We start from the raw sequence: 19,196 nt of genomic DNA, 5'->3' as shown, positions 1-19,196 counted from the left end.
TGCTTTTTTAACCTATATGCAGAGTACATCATGAGAAATGCCAGGCTGGAAGAATCACAAGCCGGAATTAAGATTGCAGGGAGAAACATCAACAACCTCAGATATGCAGACGATACCACCCTAATGGCAGAAAGTGAAGAAGAACTAAAGAGCCTCTTGATGAGGGTGAAAGAGGAGAGTGCAAAAGCTGGCTTGAAACTCAACATTAAAAAAACTAAGATCATGGCATCTGGACCCATCAATTCCTGGCAAATAGAAGGGGTAGAAATGGAAGCAGTAACAGACTTCATTTATTTGGGCTCCAAGATCACCGCAGACGAAGACTGCAGCCATGAAATTAAAAGATGCTTGCTCCTTGGGAGGAAAGCTATGGCAAGCCTAGATAGCATATTAAAAAGCAGAGATGTCACCTTGCCGACAAAGATCCGCATAGTCAAAGCTATGGTTTTTCCAGTAGTAATGTATGGCTGTGAGAGCTGGACCATAAAAAAGGCCGAGCGCCGAAGAATTGATGCCTTTGAACTGTGGTGCTGGAGAAGACTCTTGAGAGTCCCCTGGACTGCTAGGAGGTCAAACCAGTCAATCTTAAAGGAAATCAACCCTGATTGCTCATTGGAAGGATCGATAATGAAGCTCAAGCTCAGATACTTTGGTCACCTAATGCGAAGAGAGAACTCTTTGGAGAAGACCCTGATGCTGGGAAAGATTGAAGGCAAAAGGAGAAGAGGACGGCAGAGGATGAGATGGTTAGATAGCATCACTGAAGAAATGAGCATGAAACTGAGCAAACTCAGGGAGGCAGTGAAGGACAGGAAGGCCTGGCGCAATATGGTTCATGGGGTCACGAAGAGTCGGACACGACTTAACGACTAAACAAAAAACAAAACAACCTATTCTTCCTCATCATGATACTTGTTTGTTTATTTATCAGTCACCCTCTGGGGGAGATGGGCAGCATATACATACATACATACATACATACATAAACAAGCCGTCCATCTCACTATACAAGCTCACTAATCCAAGAAAGCAAATTATGTATCTGGAGAAAATAGTGCAGCCCATCCAAAGGAAGCATCTAATCTGGCCCAAGAGTAATTTATGCCTCAGAAGCAACAGTATCCTGTGGAATATCTTTTTATTCTGACAGAATTCATAGGACAGTTTAATGGTCTCTTTGACTCACTGGGAAAACTATTGTAATGATACTGACTCATTTTCAGTTCTGAGAAGCAACTAATCAAGGTAACCAATGGAAAAGTTGTCCAGTCCACATAATAACCTAATGGCTGCCACATGTCAAGAGGATGAAGAGATTACATGAAGTTTTACAAGTGTAAAGGAAAAAAGACTTATAATGTAATTGGTTGATTAATACGAAATGGTCCTCCACAAAAAGCATTACTGGGTGTCCAGTTCCACATATTCCATTTTTATGGACTGAAACTGATGCTATATTCATTAAATTTATCATCAAGTAGAGAGTAAAGAGGAGATCCTGATGGAGAGAGGAGATCCATTAACAAAGCAAAGAGGAGCTAAACATGGCTTGAATCCAAAACAAGGAGAAGGAATGAGTAAACGTCTCAGAAAGACACTCCCACCTCACCCTATTCACAGGAGTATAAGAATCAGACTTGCAAGATTCTGTTAAAACAGTCCATTTTAATAGAAGTAGTTTTAAGCCTTCATTGGGTCTGTTTCCTGGTCTTTTCTACATCTTGGGGCTGACACATCATTTGATTGTTTATTGGTGCTTTATCTGTCAAATGTTAGATTAACTAAACTCTGTCTCTTACAGTACTTGAGAATTGAACCCATAAGAAGCTAAACTTAGCTTCAAAAGTGGACCAGTCCTCAATCCCATAAGTGTGGCCACCCTTCTGGTTGGTTAAGGCCTCCCAACAGACAATATGTAGCCGGATTCAAGTGGTGGTAAATGCTTCCTTGAAGGAGGGAGTGATATCTCCAGTTCTTAAATAGGCTGTGGTCCACTGTCTTCTCAAGAAACCCTCCCTGGACAATTTTTGTCTGGCCTTCAAACTTCCCAATCTGGAGGAAGACTGTTGAAAAGAGCCTATAGATGGCCCTGGATAAATGGATTATCCTGAGTCCTTTCAATTGGCTTTCAGACCAGAATACAGTACTGAGACAGCACTGAATACACTTTTAGATAATCTCTGGTGGGACTGGTATGGAAATAATCCATCAATCCTAGCCCTTATTGATCTCTTAGTGGCTTCTGATACCATCAATCTGTAATGAAAGGCATGTGCGAGGAGGATACTGGAATGGAGGATCAAGGTTATCAGGAGGGAGGGGGAGCATTCCAGGAGAGGTTACAGGGCAAGCGCTTCCTCAGCCTGCAGCAGGACTGTGAAAAGATGAAGAAGCTGAGACTAGCCCCTCTCTAGAGTTTCACGGGGTATATCCACTAGTTGCTTTAGCATAGGTTTAGTCTGGCAAGATTCTGTCTATTAGATGCAAGCTAATAAAGGAACCATACGGGACTGGACTGCCTCGTTGTCATTCTTGGGCTGGGCCTGACAATCATGATATCCTTCTGGATTGGTTTAAGAGTGGGTGGTATGCTAGAAAATATGCTAATCTTTCTTCTAGAATTCCTTGAATTTAATTGAGAATGCAAAAATGGCCTTCAGGTTTTGAAGACTGTTTTAAGAATATACCATATGACTCAAGAAACTCCCCACATAACAGTGATTCAGTAGAAAATATGCCAGAGTGTCTGTTCTATCTTCCTTCCTTCTTTTTTTTTTAGGATCTAATCCATCTCCCCATAACACAGTGATCTTATTGGTAAGAGGAGTTTTTTCCAAGTCAGTTTCTAAGTTGTGGACTAAATCATTATCCTCTCAGCATTTAAAAAAAAAAGTCAGGACTGTATTATATGCCTCCCCCCCCCACCCCCCACAGTCATTTAGCCTCTTTTGTAACCTATGGTAACATTTTCTCTTTCTGCCATAATCTATGGGGGGAAAGAACTGAAATTCAGCACAGATTGTATAACTGTCTTTTCAGTTCATGTGGAAGATATATAGAGAGATAGAGATAGACACAGACACACACAGACACATATCAAACCCATGTACAGAACTGAATTATATTGCATATATAATTGATTTTTGCCCCAAAGAGAAGATGAGCTGAAAAGTGCTAGAAACTGATTTGGGAAAATAAATTATTCTTCTGCAGTTTTCTGCATTCAGATTCTAAAATGGCTTGTCTCCTTTTCTTCTTGTAGAATGTAAACCAACCTGCAATTTCTTACCTTGTATCTGGCTCAAAATGTATAATATAGTGCTAAATTACTCACTTACTACCAAAGTGAGCAAATGTTGGAAGATTTAAGAACCACTTAAGATAAGGAAACATCACCAAGCACACTATCTCTTTACATGTACCAATGCAGTCTGCGGCTAAATGATTGCATACTTGAATGAAATCCACTATAAAAATATACCCTGAATGTAAATAAACAAACAAACATGACAAGGAAAAAGATTTACAAATGCAACAATTTATATTGATTTTTTTAAAAAATTCAAATATAATAGAAGGGTGCATTTCCCTCTGCTCATCTCATAACAGTGCTCCCTGGGCTTTTCCATCCCACCTACAGCAAGCATTTCATCAGGCTACAATATCTGAAGATGGTCTAGTTAGCAGTTCCCCAATGGATGGTCTTGCTCTGTCCCTGGTTTATCTCCATTTGACTGAGGAGGGAGAAACCTTTGCTGATTAGGTGCAAAGGCTGTTATTACATATGACCAAAGAACAGTACCTTCTTTAAAGACTTTTAGTTTTAGATAAAATGGGTTTTTGCTAAATAAGCTCTAATATTTCTATTGATAGAACTTAGTATGGATTACATTTTTTATTGAGATAGATAGATAGATAGATAGATAGATAGATAGATAGATAGATACATACATACATACATACATACATACATACATACATACATACATACATACGGATTGGTCTAATACAGTTTCTCCCCTTCCCCATATCTAACAGGATTTCAGGAATAAAATAGCTTTTAATGATTGTAAGAATATTAGATTAACCAAAGTGTCATTAAAAAAACCCCAAGATTGAAAACAAACAAAAACTACTTATGAAGAGCACAAAAAATACTATATCTCTGCTTCAATGAGAGATATCAGACGAACCAATATCATTTTGGAATGTGATGTTCTCAATCTGATGTTCTTGCTTGTTTAAAGGCATTGTGTGAACTGGTCATAAATACATACAAGATCAATTTCTAATCCTAAAATCAGGTATCAGAGAAGATTTTCTAATATTCAAGGCTTGTCCTGCTTACAAAACTATCCTGCAATATATTCCATTTCAACTGATAACATTGCATACAAATTGAATGAATGAATAAATAAAGTAGAAAAATAAGTACCAATCTTCCATATAAAATACATAAACTACCTACAAATACATAAACTACCTACAAATACCAACCATAACCAAAAATTTATGTTGGACTTTTGGCTGATATCTACAAACTGAATTTGCTATCCCAGTTTTCTCCCAGCTCAAGGGAACTCATCTTTTGACTGCTTTGTTACTTAATTAGTAAGCAGGAAATTCTCTTTGTTTAAATTATTGGTCAAAAGCTAAAAAGACAGAGAAAACAAGTATCACCTCCCCTTCTGAAAGACAGCAATTTAATATGAATATAGCAACATTTTACCTCCAAGTAGTATTGACATAAATAGTAAAAATCCCAATGGGTTTATGAGGAAAGACCAATGCTGTCAAAATGAATATTACTTCCTAGCTGATATGTCTGCTTAGAAGGACTCCCACGTTGTACCTTCAAAGTATTATCAACCAAACTGATAAATTCTTAAAAATATTTTTAATGGGAAGGATAAACTCCTAGATTTTATTTATCCCAATTAAGCTATTATATGATGAAAGGGATTTTAATTTTCCGGGCTTTCAGCCTTATCATTGGCATTCATTATTTTAAGAGGAGTCTGGATTGTCTAACACACAGAACGGGAGTATATTTAATTAAAACATGCTGATTTCACAATTTGGTTAAGATACCTTAGCAGCATCAGAAACTTCTGAATTACTATTACTATTGAACTGTGTTTTGGAGCATTCTAAATAGTGTTTTTAGTAGACATTTAAAGAATATTGTTAAGGTGGGTATTAGTTATCTACAACCTTTGAAACAGAGAACTGAAAAACCCTATATTTTCAACCAGTGGTTAAGGGTCTTAAAGATACTCTTAAGAAGAGACTAATTCAGCAACTCATGGAGAAAATTATGTGGTCACTAAGAGTCAATAACAACTGATGGCACATAATTAATCAAACAGTTCAACAACAGTTTTTCCTCTGAAAAATCAGAGAATATTATAAAGGTTAGCAGTCAACTTCATTATACTCAAAGTAGATAACAGTTAGGGGGCACTAATGCGTATGTCATGGGTTTAACCAAATTTGGACAATAGTGGGTTAAACCCATGACATATGCATTAATTTTGTTTTTGTTTTCTTGTGTTTTTGCTGTGTTTTTGTCTTTTTCCTTTTTTTATATTAAAGTAATAATGTAGTGTTTTAAAAAGCAACCAAATGTTTTGGTAATTGCTTGTGTTAATACAAACTCATGCTAAAGTAAATATTTGAGCATTTACTAGAGGTTCCATTTATGTTTTAGAAGCATAATATGTCAAAAGTACAGTTATGAATATTCAATAGTCATGCTTGCAAATAGCCATTGGGGATATAATTGCAAAAACTACATTATTCTGATGCTTGATATGTGAAAAGCAATTCCTAGGCCATCCAACAAAGCATTTGTCATATTTTAGTGCTAAAACACAACCCTCTTCAATATAATTCAAGTTTGGTTTACATTTTTTTTTAAACATACCTTGCCTTCATCCATTGGATTGTCACTAATATGGACAACAGGTCCAGGATGAGACTTGGATGACCTAAAAATTTAAACAATATTTTTAAGAAACAAAAATACAGATGTATAGAACAGTTACAACATTTACAGTATAAACTGCGATATCATTAATAAGCAGACTGTCTTTCTGTTAATAAGCCCAAGTCAAGGTGCTAGCTATACCTTAAAGCCCTAAAGGAGGAGCAGGCAACCTTTTCCATCTTGCGATGGTGATGAGGCACAATTATTTCTACTCTGCTAGAGGCCACAGTGGGTGTGGGCAGAATTGAAATTTAAAGTATTTTAAGGAGTTAAACTGGTGCCTTAATCTTGGCAGAAGTACCTGTTTTGCTCTTTACAATTCCCAAATAGGAAAAATCATCCCAGTTCTGGCTGATTTGGAAGGTTTAGAGGTTTTATCCTCCCTTTTCCCTTTACATTCTTCAAACTCCACCAAGAACAAGACAAAATAAAAAGTAACAACCTGAGTCTGGAATTTTTGTCTCTACCTCTTCTTGGAAAAGTTTTGGGAACAGCATGCTGCTGATTGCCTACACATACTCTAAAATGAGCTGGGGACCAAATATTTGAGGGAGCACCTCTTTTTATACCAGTGCACTGGGAATATTAGAAGAGGCCCATTATCATGTTCTATGTGTAAAGTGCAACCTCCACGTTTAAAAGATATGGCCTTCTCTGGGTTGTACACCAAAAAAATATTGGGTAATCACACTCTATTGCTCCAAGTATTACTTTTTTTAATCTGCCCAAGCATTTTCAGCTATTATATTTTCATTTGGTTGAATATTTTAAGTCCTTTCATCTGGTCAATCCTTACATTATTTACCTGAATTACAGATTGTCAATTTTATGTGTACTGCCTTCAGGTCCAGTGTCCTGAATGAAAGTGTGATTTATACCTTTTTTAAATAAATAAAATTAAAAGCTTAAATGAAATGGAATTACAGTGGTGCTTAAAAGTTGGTGAACCTGTTTGAATTTTCAGTATTTCTGCATAAATATGACCTAAAATGTGATTTGTTCTCCACACCAGTCCTAAAACTAGATAAAGAAAATCCAATTAAACAAATGAATTAAAACCATTACTACTTGTTCATTTATTTATTGAGGAAAATGATCCAAAACTACATATTTGTGTGTGGCAGAAATATTGGAAAGTCAAAAGGGCTCACAAACTTTTAAACACCACTGTATATAGCATTAAGAATAGCACTCATTAATTTTAAAAAAATGACATAACCTGAAAAAAAGATTATTGAACACCCACTTATTCAATAAATGTAACTATTTCTTCAATATTTACTAACATTATTACCAGATACTTTCCTTCATTCCTGCTATGTGGGTGAGGTGGGTAAGTTAGGTAAACCCACTGGAAAATTGGGCAGAGGCATGATGCAGAACATGGATCTCCATATTCTTCAAAATTCCTCCTTTCCTGTCAGCCCACTTTCCTATTACCTATCTCACTCAACAACATTCACTGACCTTCTTTATAGGTTTAACAGAATGCTACTGGGACTACTGGAAGGGAACACTTTATATTCATGGGCCTCTGATAAAGTCTAAGTGAGTAAAGGAATAGAATACAATTCTGTGCATATATACACTTAGAATAATGTTAGAAAGGTCCTTGTTTTAGCAGCAATATTTTCTTGGGACAAATTTATTATTTTATGCAATATGTATATCTAGTGGAGAGCAGTGGTCAGAGTATCAAAGCAACAGGAAAAATTAAAAGTATCTATAATTAATTGATTTATATATTTTAAAAAACAGAGTCCCAATAAATCACATTTCATTTTTTTCACCTATGTTATACTCACAGTTCAATGGCTTTATTCCACATGATGACATAGCCTGAGAGAGTGAAGGACTCCACATTGACAATGTGTATATTTCCTCTTTCGGTGCCCACATACAGCCATTTACTCTGGAAAGGCAGATGGCAAAATGTTATCCTGAAAGAGAACATATTAAAAATAATAAATTCTAAATCTTAAAATCAGTGCAATGGAATGAATGTTAGGGTTATGGTTTCAAAATAAATTAAATAAATGCACACAAAATTATCAAATACACCTGCAGTTAATTCAACATTATCCAAACCGCTTTTTCCAAAGGGAAGCTAACCACAACTGAAATCATTTCCCAACTCCATCTGCAAAGTTATTTTCTAAACATGTGCATCTATTAAACAAATACACATAAAATAGAACATAATTCATTTCTTAGTTAGGAAGTATTCATAATTAACCAGACTTCTGTGACTTTAACTGTGGAAATATGTTGAAGTTTTCTATGATCAAATAATATAAATATATCCACGAAACACTTTAGAAAATCCAATACTGTATGACTTTTTCTTCAAAATTGTCCCAAACGTCTGGGACAAATTGGTACATCTCAGATTTAAAAATTGATTACTAAAATGTTCTGCTCACTAAAATAAAATCCAATAGGGAAAAAGGCAAGCAACTTGCTAAGAAAAGTATTTACTTTTACTATATTCAAATATAAAAATTGAATAGCATTTCTTCCATAGAATACTTGTTTATGAAATTTGCATTTTTAAGTCAATGATTTGATCCATAAAATACAAAGTTCAAATTAGGGACTCCAGTGCCCAAATCTTTCAGAATTTCTAATTTCCTACTAATTCTGTTGTCATGTTATAGTTAATTATTTTAATAATTTAAAAAATTATTATTTTAAATGAATAATTTCAATAATTTTTCTGTTAGGTTATAATGTTTTGGGAATATAAGCATTAAAAGAGACAAACTGTACGTGGGAAATGCAGTAATGACAAGAGATATTTCAATAACTGAAATTCTTAATAGTAAACAAAAGTTAAGTATTGCTCATTAGATTAATCTAAGCTTTATTTTAGTTTGATATTTATTGGCATGTCTGTGGCTAATAAAATAGTAAAACTGGAGTGCTGTGATACAGCTCTAATCAAAGTAAACATTATGGAACTATTGAATCTAAATGTGATCTGCATAATTATGAAAATGTATTAACAGTAAAGCAAGGTCACTTGAGAGGCAATCTGCAGATGTTTTCAAAGGATTTCCTTTGGTATTTGTAGGCCATATGTCTCCTCTGATAAAACTGTCAAAGCTACTTAAGAGAAACCTTTATCATGATTTGTAAAACTCAGCATAATGGATAACAACTAAACAAATAAACTTGATGCCTAAAATAGCTTTGTTGTGAAATCTCAAACATTAAAGGTCAAATCAAAAAGCAAATCTAATGCATTATTAGTTTGTCAAATATAAGTAGCTAAGTTTTTCATTTGCTGACATTAACTGTTCAAATGTTACAAAACTGATTATGTTTACCTCATGAGGGGTGCAATGACACCACCCCCATGTTGTGCCTATGAAGCAATTTTTGAACATGAATTTCACATGTACAATGCAAATGTGTATACTAAAGAGGTTGTTGCACATACTACTGTACAGGCACTAGCTTTCACGTTAGTCTATTATTTTCCCACATTTTCATTGTTTTTTTTAATAATAACAATATTCAATTATATGTTTAAAAACATTTGATCACAAACACAGTTAAAATGAATCCTTCAATAAATAAATAATGTATTGTTTATAAATTAAATTATCAATAATCAATAAATAAAAGATATTTAAATCTTATAACTCTGACTACAGGGCAGCTATTATACAATCTAGACAGAAAATGGATAGCAGTATCAACTAAACAGAGTAAACAGATAGGTCTTAAACTAGCAATGCAAGCTTGGTGCCAAAAGAGAAAAGATTCTACAACCATGGTGTTTGGGAATACACTCCCTCTTCGTGTAATGAAAAGGTAGCAGTCTTGGCAAACTCAAGCTGGCATCCTTGCCACATCTTAGTTGACAGGGAGCAAGCATAATACTTGATATCCAGTTCCTAACTATATATAGATTTCTATGCTATAACAGATATCTTCACACTGACTTGGTAGTACACTTATAGCCAGTCCAATTACTTCAGGATAGTTTACTACAGTTTGCCCTTTGTGCAACCTAGCCATGTTATTTTGTACTGCAAGCCAAAATCCATTACTTAAAAGTGCCATTCAGAATACAATAACTCAGAAGAAGGGTCATAAGTCACTGTTCAGAGCTCTTATCCCAGCTACTTCCATTTGAAAGTACAATTAGGAACATCTAGAAACAGCAGTAACAATACTTTGCTATGTAGCTCAATAGTCCAACTCAATTTAATCAGTTGCACTAAACTAAACGTATAGGTTGATATTGTCAATTGATACTCTAATAATATAAGATCAATTATAATATATACATATTTTAAACTCCAAACTAAAGTAACTCAAGCAGTAACTTGCTCAGGCTCATCACTGACTCCACATAATCAAGTGGAGATTTATACCTTAATGTTCTATGATCATATTCAAACTATTCTTAATCTATCACAATCAAACATGTCTTTATTCAAAAGCAATCTCTACTGATTTTAATAACATATGTCCATAAACTGCACAAGGCATTGTCGCCATAATTTACAGCAGTATTTCTCCACTTTGGCAACTTTCAGATGAGTGGACTTCAACTCCCAGAATTCTCCAGCCAGTCCACTCATCTGAAAGTTGCTAAGATGGAGAAACACTGATTTTATAGGGAGTGAAATGACGGTACAGATGAAGTAACATTAGCAGCACTGTTGTGGAAAAACAAGGAAAAAAGTGGTTACCTTAGAGAATAGAACTATGACTTAGTGGAGAAGATAAATGCTGTTTACCATCCTGTTACATGATCAGCCAGACACATAAACTTTACTTGTGATGATAACTAAGTCTGGAAAAGAGCTCAGAGGAAAACCAAGTTTTTCACGCACACCGTGTCTTTCATGGTAGAAGAAGCTGAAATGGGCTAAGGAGCTGTCAGAAAGTAGCTGGAGTCAGAGGAAAGGAGAAAAGAGAAAATGGCTAGCAGGCAAAGACAGACTTAAGCAGTCTCGGGCTGCTGAAGAAAAACAAGTTCCTGAGTGATTTAACACACCAGAGAGAAAGATAATGTGACAAGGGTTCTGCCTATCAGGCACCAATATCCAGAGACAAGATGATAATCATGGTTGCACTAGAATTAGAGGTTACCAGCTAAGTTGTACCTTGATTAACTCTATAGAGAATTTAGTAGCAGCTACACACATAGCAACAGCTTAGGATAGGAACATACAATGTAACAACAGCAGAAGCAAAACTATGGAAACATGGAGATAGTTAATATTGGCATGATAGAGAAATTAGGCCATAAAGGAGAAAAACTAAATTGGTTCACAAGTGGATCCTTGTGTGCTCTCTCCTGTCTGATCCTAAGTATACATGATAATGGCATTAAGGAACAAGCTAAGGTTGTGCAGCACAGGATTAGGCATTGTGGGCAATACTACCTGGTTACCTGTAAGCCAGGACCCATCATCTCTATCTACAAATAGATACTGTCTTACCAGCAGGCAGCCAACTACAGCAACTACTCTAGTTTGGATTACTCTAACACTGTAATCCTAACAGCAGTCACAAAATTGCTGCTTGCTCACACAAGTCTTTAGTCCACCAGCAACCTCACTGACACCAAGCTAAGCCTTTGCCCTAATCCCTTGATTGCCCTAATTGTAGAATCATCACCAGCAGCAGAGAAAGAGAGGATGCATGCCCAGTGTATATCTGCCTCTTTACAATATTTACCTAGTCTCAAATCTGGTAATTCTTAGTTCAACATTAGTTGGACAGGGCTGCATCACAGCTGTTTTTCTCATACTGAGCAAGTGCTTTCAGCCTGTTCAGTAAAGTCCAGCAGCAAGGAAAGAAAACAGAAACAGAACAGGAGAAGCTTAGAAAACTGTTTACTAGGACCACCAAACAAGCATTCTTTGAGTGCTGAACATCATCTTTCTTATGTGGACTGAAGTGTGGAAGGTCAAAACAGAGAGTAAATAGCTCATTCCTCTGCCTGATCTAACAGCCTAAGATTGTAGAATGAGCAATTAATTAGCATGATAGGGGGAAAAATGCCACACCCTGACTAAACATTTACAAATCACACTTATAGTTTTAGTTTTTAATTTTAGTCTAAACAAAAGTCTTTTGTCTCAAAGTTGATAAAGCTGACACTTTTCACTTTCCATCATTATAGCACATATCCTCTTCCATGTCAGTGGAGAAATTTGATCAATTTGATCAATGTTGATCCAACTTGTCAAATTTGATCCAACAGGCTTGTAAAATTTGATCCAACAGGGTCAGAAGCTAGACCTTAATGGATTGGTAAAATTATATCCATTGTCCCCAGCTGTCCAATTCTGATCCCATCAAAAAGACACAACCTACTAGCTCACAAGGTTGTTGATGGTCCAAAGAGTATCTAATATATACACTTGTGCTAGAAAGTAGCAACATACTGGAACAATTTCTAGAACACCCTGTAAGTTGTGTTTGACTCCAGGCCTTGTTCAACTTCTTGAATAAACTGAATTTTGCCTGCCCCTGCAACTTCTTGTTACTCAAGAAACACTGCTAATATTGAGCTTCTTATATTGATAGCTAGACCTTCCCCATGTCTTCATATATAACAGTTTGTCAACTGTATCAAAGTGATCGAGAAAGCCCTAGTTTTCAGGAGAAAAAAAAAAAGAGGTAAGGAAGCCACCTCAGAAAACACATTTTGCCACATGAAATGTTGCCTATCAGTCTCATTTCCTGAATCTATTATCACTATCATTAGTTTCTACAACTTCTGAATCTTTATTTTTAACATTTTAATGGGATTACTGAAAACTGGTTTTCTCACTTATTGAGGCAAGCTTGGAATGAGATAGGAGATGCCTATAATCTACATAAAGATATTAGGCTTCTCACATAGCCATACATCTTTATGAAGACCCAAAGTGCTTTTAGCAGGCCAAATAGGATAACTCTGAACAGTGACTAAATCCAGGGAAGAACAACGAGTGAGTGAAAAAAACCTAAAATCCTTTGCATCTATCATAACATTCCAAGTTCTGTATTATAATGTTGATTAATGTTACTCATATGCAGAGTCTAAGAAATGAATTATTTTATATATCTTCATTGCAAAACACATAGGAGGTACCAGGCCCTGAAAGGTATTTTCAGAAAGAGTAGCAAAAAACCCCAAGACAACTGATAAATAAAAAGTAACTAAATTTTAACTGAAAGCAGAGTAATTACTAGTACTGAAGACATGCAATTCTTCTTAGAAATATACAGTGGGGTAAAAAAGTATTTAGTCAGCCACCAATTGTGCAAGTTCTCCCACTTAAAAAGATGAGAGAGGCCTGTAATTTCCATCATAGGTATACCTCAACTATGAGAGACAAAATGGGGGGGAAATCCAGAAAATCACATTGTCTGATTTTTAAAGAATTTATTTGCAAATCATGGTGGAAAATAAGTATTTGGTCAATATCAAAAGTTCATCTCAATACTTTGTTATATATCCTTTGTTGGCAATGACAGAGGTCAAACGTTTTCTGTAAGTCTTCACAAGGTTTTCACACACTGTTGTGGTATTTTGGCTCATTCCTCCATGCAGATCTCCTCTAGAGCAGTGATGTTTTGGGGCTGTCGCTGGGCAACACGGACTTTCAACTCCCTCCAAAGGTTTTCCATGGGGTTGAGATCTGGAGACTGGCTAGGCCACTCCAGGACCTTGAAATGCTTCTTACGAAGCCACTCCTTCGTTGCCCAGGCGGTGTGTTTGGAATCATTGTCATGCTGAAAGACCCAGCCACATTTCATCTTTAAAGCCCTTGCTGAAGGAAGGAGGTGTTCACTCAAAATCTCACGATACATGGCCCCATTCATTCTTTCCTTTACACGGATCAGTCGCCCTGGTCCCTTTGCAGAAAAACAGCCCCAAAGCATGATGTTTCCACCCCCATGCTTCACAGTAGGTATGGTGTTCTTTGGATGCAACTCAGCATTCTCTCTCCTCCAAACACAACGAGTTGAGTTTAGACCAAAACATTCTACTTTGGTTTCATCTGACCATATGACATTCTCCCAATCCTCTTCTGGATCATCCAAATGCTCTCTAGCAAACTTCAGACAGGCCCGGACATGTACTGGCTTAAGCAGGGGGACACGTTTGGCACTGCAGGATTTGAGTCCCTGGCAGTGTAGTGTGTTACTGATGGTAGCCTTTGTTACTTTGGTCCCAGCTCTCTGCAGGTCATTCACTAGGTCCCCCCGTGTGGTTCTGGGATTTTTGCTCACCGTTCTTGTGATCATTTTGACCCCACAGGGTGAGATCTTGCGTGGAGCCCCAGATCAAGGGAGAATATCAGTGGTCTTATATGTCTTCCATTTTCTAATTATTGCTCTCACAGTTGATTTCTTCCCACCAAGCTGCTTGCCTATTGCAGATTCAGTCTTCCCAGCCTGGTGCAGGCCTACAATTTTGTTTCTGGTGTCCTCCGACAGCTCTTTGGTCTTGGCCATAGTGCAGTTTGGAGTGTGACTGTTTGAGGTTGTGGACAGGTGTCTTTTATATTAATAACAAGGTCAAACAGGTGCCATTACTACAGGTAATGAGTGGAGGACAGAGGAGCCTCTTAAAGAAGTAGTTACAGGTCTGTGAGAGCCAGACATCTTGCTTGTTTGTAGGTGACCAAATACTTATTTTCCACCATGATTTGCAAATAAATTCTTTAAAAATCAGACAATGTGATTTTCTGGATTTTTTTCCCATTTTGTCTCTCATAGTTGAGGTATACCTATGATGAAAATTACAGGCCTCTCTCATCTTTTTAAGTGGGAGAACCTGCACAATTGGTGGCTGACTAAATACTTTTTTGCCCCACTGTAGGAAGAAACTACTGATTTTCTAACAAAATTATTCAATATATTTATGTCTGACCTCTACTGCAATAAATTGGAAAGAGGACAAATCTAATGCCAATTTAAGAAGGTATACATGATGAACACATGAAATTACAAATTGATTAGCTGAATATCTGTTTATGGTGATGATAATATTATCAAAATTATTGTGGGCATACTTTTCAGAAGCCACAAGTTTTTTTCAGAAAGAGTTGTGAGTATCACTCTCTTTAAAATTCTTTAATATTAGAATGGCATATATAATCCACCTTCCTTTTCATCAGCTTTTAAACCAGTGTGATGAGGATGTTATATATGTCATGCCCTCATGTGTGAGGTTTTACATTACTCCCATGCCCCCTGTTGGGGGTGGGGAAAATCTATTTTTACATAGTGTGTAGTATTTTTACTTATAATGACCACCAGGAGGCTGTACACGACTGGCTTCATCTTATTTGTGATTCATCATGTAGCTGAGATCTTTTTCTAAGGGGTACAAACTATCTACCAGGAACTGAACTCCTGGAAGTAAATATAGGTTTTAAATTTTTGGCATGTTAATAAGCACACATTTAAGAGTTATCTGGTAGATCTGGCTTACCTGGACTATCAAAAGAGTTTTTTTTTTTTTGACAGAGTTGCTCACCAAAGGATCCTGTGCAAAGAGGGTCTGCCTTGTGTGGGTAACTGATTTAATAACAGAAAGCATGGAAGGGGGAAAATCCCCATGGATTTAGACTGGAATTAGTACAGTTCGTTTTGTTCACAAATGACAGAGTTAAAAAGGTGGCTACACTTTCTGACTCTAAACTAGTTGATATGATTAAAACAAAAAAGGCAGCAAAGTGCTCTAAACCAGTATTACTAAATTAGGGGAAAGATACAAAATCACTTCAATCCATGCAAGTATGACTTGATGCAAAAAATCTTAATTTCACATATATACTGATAGGATTTCAGCTAATAGTTGCTGACCAAAATAGGAATCTTGGGTTTGTGATAGTTAGCTGGATGAACATATCAACCCACTGTGTGGATCCTATAAATATATGATTTCTCTTTTTACGGGAGACTAAAATAAAATTCTCAGTATCATTGTATTTATATACAAAACTATGGAATTACATACATATGTACAAAACTATGGAACTAAATACATATAAGATACAGTAGTGGAAAGTACTGTATAATGGAAAGCAGAAAATCCAGGATGAATAAAAAGTAGATAGGAAGGCATTTTCTTATTTCTCCTAATCCAGGGTCATAAAATACAGTTGAATGGTAGAAGAATCAGGATGAAAAAAAGGAAACACTTCTTCACACAAAGTATAATTAACCAGAGGAACTTCCTAACAGAAAAGTAGTGTTATTTACCACCTTGGATTATCTTAAAAAAGAATTACATAAATTAATGGAGAATAATACAATCAATAGCTACTAATCATTATGGCTATATATTACTTCCAGCATTGTAAGTGTTATGTCCCCAAATAGCGGCTGCTGGGCAATATGAGCAGGATGTGACACTGTAGTGAACATACAGTAAGAATATCAATATAGCTATTAAAATTATCCTCTTCTTGGTTCCAGGATACATAATTTTGGGATATTTAGCTCTAACATTGCTTTAGCAAAAGTTAAATTTGTTCATGAGAATGTGTTTTTTGAATATCAGCACCAAACTGCAAAGGGCTTACCACCTAGAAATACACAAAGCAAGTGCAGATTTTTTATAGTAAAGAATCACAAGTTCCCAATCTGCAATCTCCCTTAGTAGCCTGGCACTGTATCCTGAACTAATTGAAGCTTCCAAGTACTTTTCCAAGGAAGTCCTCAATAAGATATTGGAAGTAATCCAGGCATGATACAACTAAGATATATGTCATTGCTTAAATTCTGCACTATCCAAATTTGGTCATAACAAAGCAAAGACAGACAGACCTACTTATGACTGCCTTCTAGGCATCAAACTCCAAGTCAGGTCCTATATTAATACTGGATAAATTACTATTCTTATCCTGATTTTATTAACAATCCTGTCCCTTAGCTATATAATGCTCCTTTTTGTTTGTCTACATCAAGATAAATTAGAGTCTGGCTTCTGGAATATCAAAAATTGCCGGGTTCCTGAATCATTTGTGCAAACAATGGTTGGCTTTGGACTAAGACATACCAAAAAACTATATTAACTCCAAAATAGTATTATATTTCAAACTACGTTTTTACATTTAAAGTATGAGACAAAAATTTGCACATTTAACATTAAGTTATTATCTTAATAACTTAAGCGTTTTATGGGAAATGAAAAGTGTTTTGACTTACTTAAAAAGTACAGTCAAGCATTTATGATGCATCTTCATAAAATAAAATTTGTAGATTAGGTTATAATCAAATTGTTTTATTTGAGGGGGGCCATATTCTTCCTATCAGAATTATTTGGCTTTGACAATTCAGAAGAACAGTGAACAGTTTAATTTAAATGCATAAAATAAGACTGACACTCATGTTTTATTTGATAATTAGAACCAGAACTTTCAAGAATTTTATGGTGCTCCAGCTGCATGAACCTCTACTTTTATTCCAGGTGTAAAAGAGATAAATTCTTCCTTTTCCTTAATGGAACAGAACATTCAAATTTACTCTTCTTAATAGTATTTTCACAAGGAAAATAATTATTACCCTGCTTTTAAATAACTCTGCTTCATTTTCCATCTTGTTAGCAATGAAAATTTATAGCAGACTTTAATTTAATGCGAAAAAATACATATTTTTGTTAAATGCCTTAATCTGCATTTAAGGTACAGATCCCACTAACTAGCTCATTCCTTGATTCTAAGCTTGCTCTTAGTGAACTCGTGGAAACCCCTAAATACATGAAAGCCCAAGAGGACATGGACGTGGAAAAAGATCAGTTTTTCTCAAAATGGAAGGGAGGAACTGCTGGTTCCTCCCTTCTGGAATGCTATATGTAGAGGCAGCCATTTGTTATCAATTCCTCTGCCCCCTATCCCCCTGTATAATTATGGTTAGCATTACAGGTAGTCCTTGCTTAACAACTTTTTGTTCAGCAACCATTCAAAGTTATGACAGCACTGAACAAAGGGACTTATGACCACTACCCAAAGTTATGGTGATCTGGACCTTTGGCAATCAGTTCACCCTTATGACTGATTGCCAAGTGCCTCGTGATCACATGATCGCCATTTGCAATCTTTCCTGCTGGCTTCCCCAGAAAGTCAATGGGGAAGCTGGCAGGGAACGGTGAAAATGGCATACATGTGACCATGGGATGCTGCAACTGGTCGTAAGTGTGAGCTGGTTGCCAGGCATCCAAATTTTGTTCATGTGACTGCAGGGGTGCTGCAATGGCTGGAATTTTGAGGACCAGTATAAGTCCTTGAGGACTTATGTCCCTTTGTTCAATTTGGTAATGTCATAACTTCAAACAGTCACTGAACGAATAGTCATAACTTGAGGAGTACCTGTAATGCTAAAGGAAAATAATGACACTGATTCTAAAATAATTTTTGTCTGCCACAAGGCAGATTTCAGTACCCGAACTGACAATTAATGACAACAAAAGATGAATTTCTAGAGTTGATTTGTAAAACTGAAAACAAATTAGATCCAGATGTGAAAATTCTCTATTAACAAAAATATGCTATATGTCCCTTAAATTTACTTTTCTCTCAAACAACTGGAAAGAAGTCAAAGCAAGTTTGAGAGGGAATATATTTAAACCACTGATTTCATCATTTTTCATGCAATTTACTGATAACCCCACAGAATATTCTCAAAAATCCATTCTTCCTTTCATATTCTTTAATGGCTGATCACACCAATAAAGAGTAGCAAAGATCACATTCACTTGATGGACTTTGTAGTTGTCTTTTTTCCCTTAATCTACAAATGTTATTGAGCTTTCTTGCTGTCTTCTCAAAAAACCGTCATTCCTGAGGCTGGTTGGCAGGAAAGGCATATACAGTCCTACCAACTCATGCTAAATGGGTCATTTATAGTTCTGTCTTCTCTAAAATGTATGTGATCCATGCTGTGTGTGTAGTATAGCAAAACTTATGTTGGCTATAACTTTTTACAGGCTATAGCTATTTCAAATTCAGTGCTCAGTTGTCTGTGTGGCATTTGTCCTCTTCTCATTCACCTCTCCAAATAAGTAATACGAATGCAGAGTTTTATTTTACGCACCTACTTCACCATTAAGTTCTGATACCTTATGAACAATTAAAATCTTCTCTCAACATTGAACCCACTGTTTACATTGCCCCTATATGAAAACAAACCATTTATTCTTAGTTTTGCTTTTATTCTTTAACCCATCTATAAGAAAATG

At 36.0% G+C, this 19,196-nt stretch overlaps 1 protein-coding gene across 4 annotated transcripts in view; it reads right to left on the bottom strand.

Moving 5' to 3' along the window:
- Positions 1-19,196, bottom strand: part of STXBP5 (syntaxin binding protein 5) — a 121,545-nt gene that overhangs the window by 71,521 nt on the left and 30,828 nt on the right. For 3 of the 4 annotated variants that reach the window (XM_088141807.1, XM_088141810.1, XM_088141812.1), the window contains exons 5-6: positions 7,795-7,929; positions 5,927-5,990 (exon numbers count right to left, since the gene is read on the bottom strand). In XM_088141807.1, coding sequence (XP_087997933.1) covers positions 5,927-5,990; positions 7,795-7,929 — 199 coding nt within the window. Of the gene's footprint in view, positions 1-5,926; positions 5,991-7,794; positions 7,930-19,196 lie in introns of those variants that run through there. The other variant, XM_088141815.1, reaches the window with a different exon arrangement.

The sequence above is a fragment of the Python bivittatus genome, unplaced genomic scaffold, assembly GCF_059951505.1.
Source record: "Python bivittatus isolate LINGU-HERP-01145 unplaced genomic scaffold, Pbiv_v1 ctg000020_np1212, whole genome shotgun sequence".
NCBI lineage: Eukaryota > Metazoa > Chordata > Lepidosauria > Squamata > Pythonidae > Python > Python bivittatus.
Note: the sequence above shows the minus strand (reverse complement) of the source record. Positions and strands in the feature narration are given on the sequence as shown.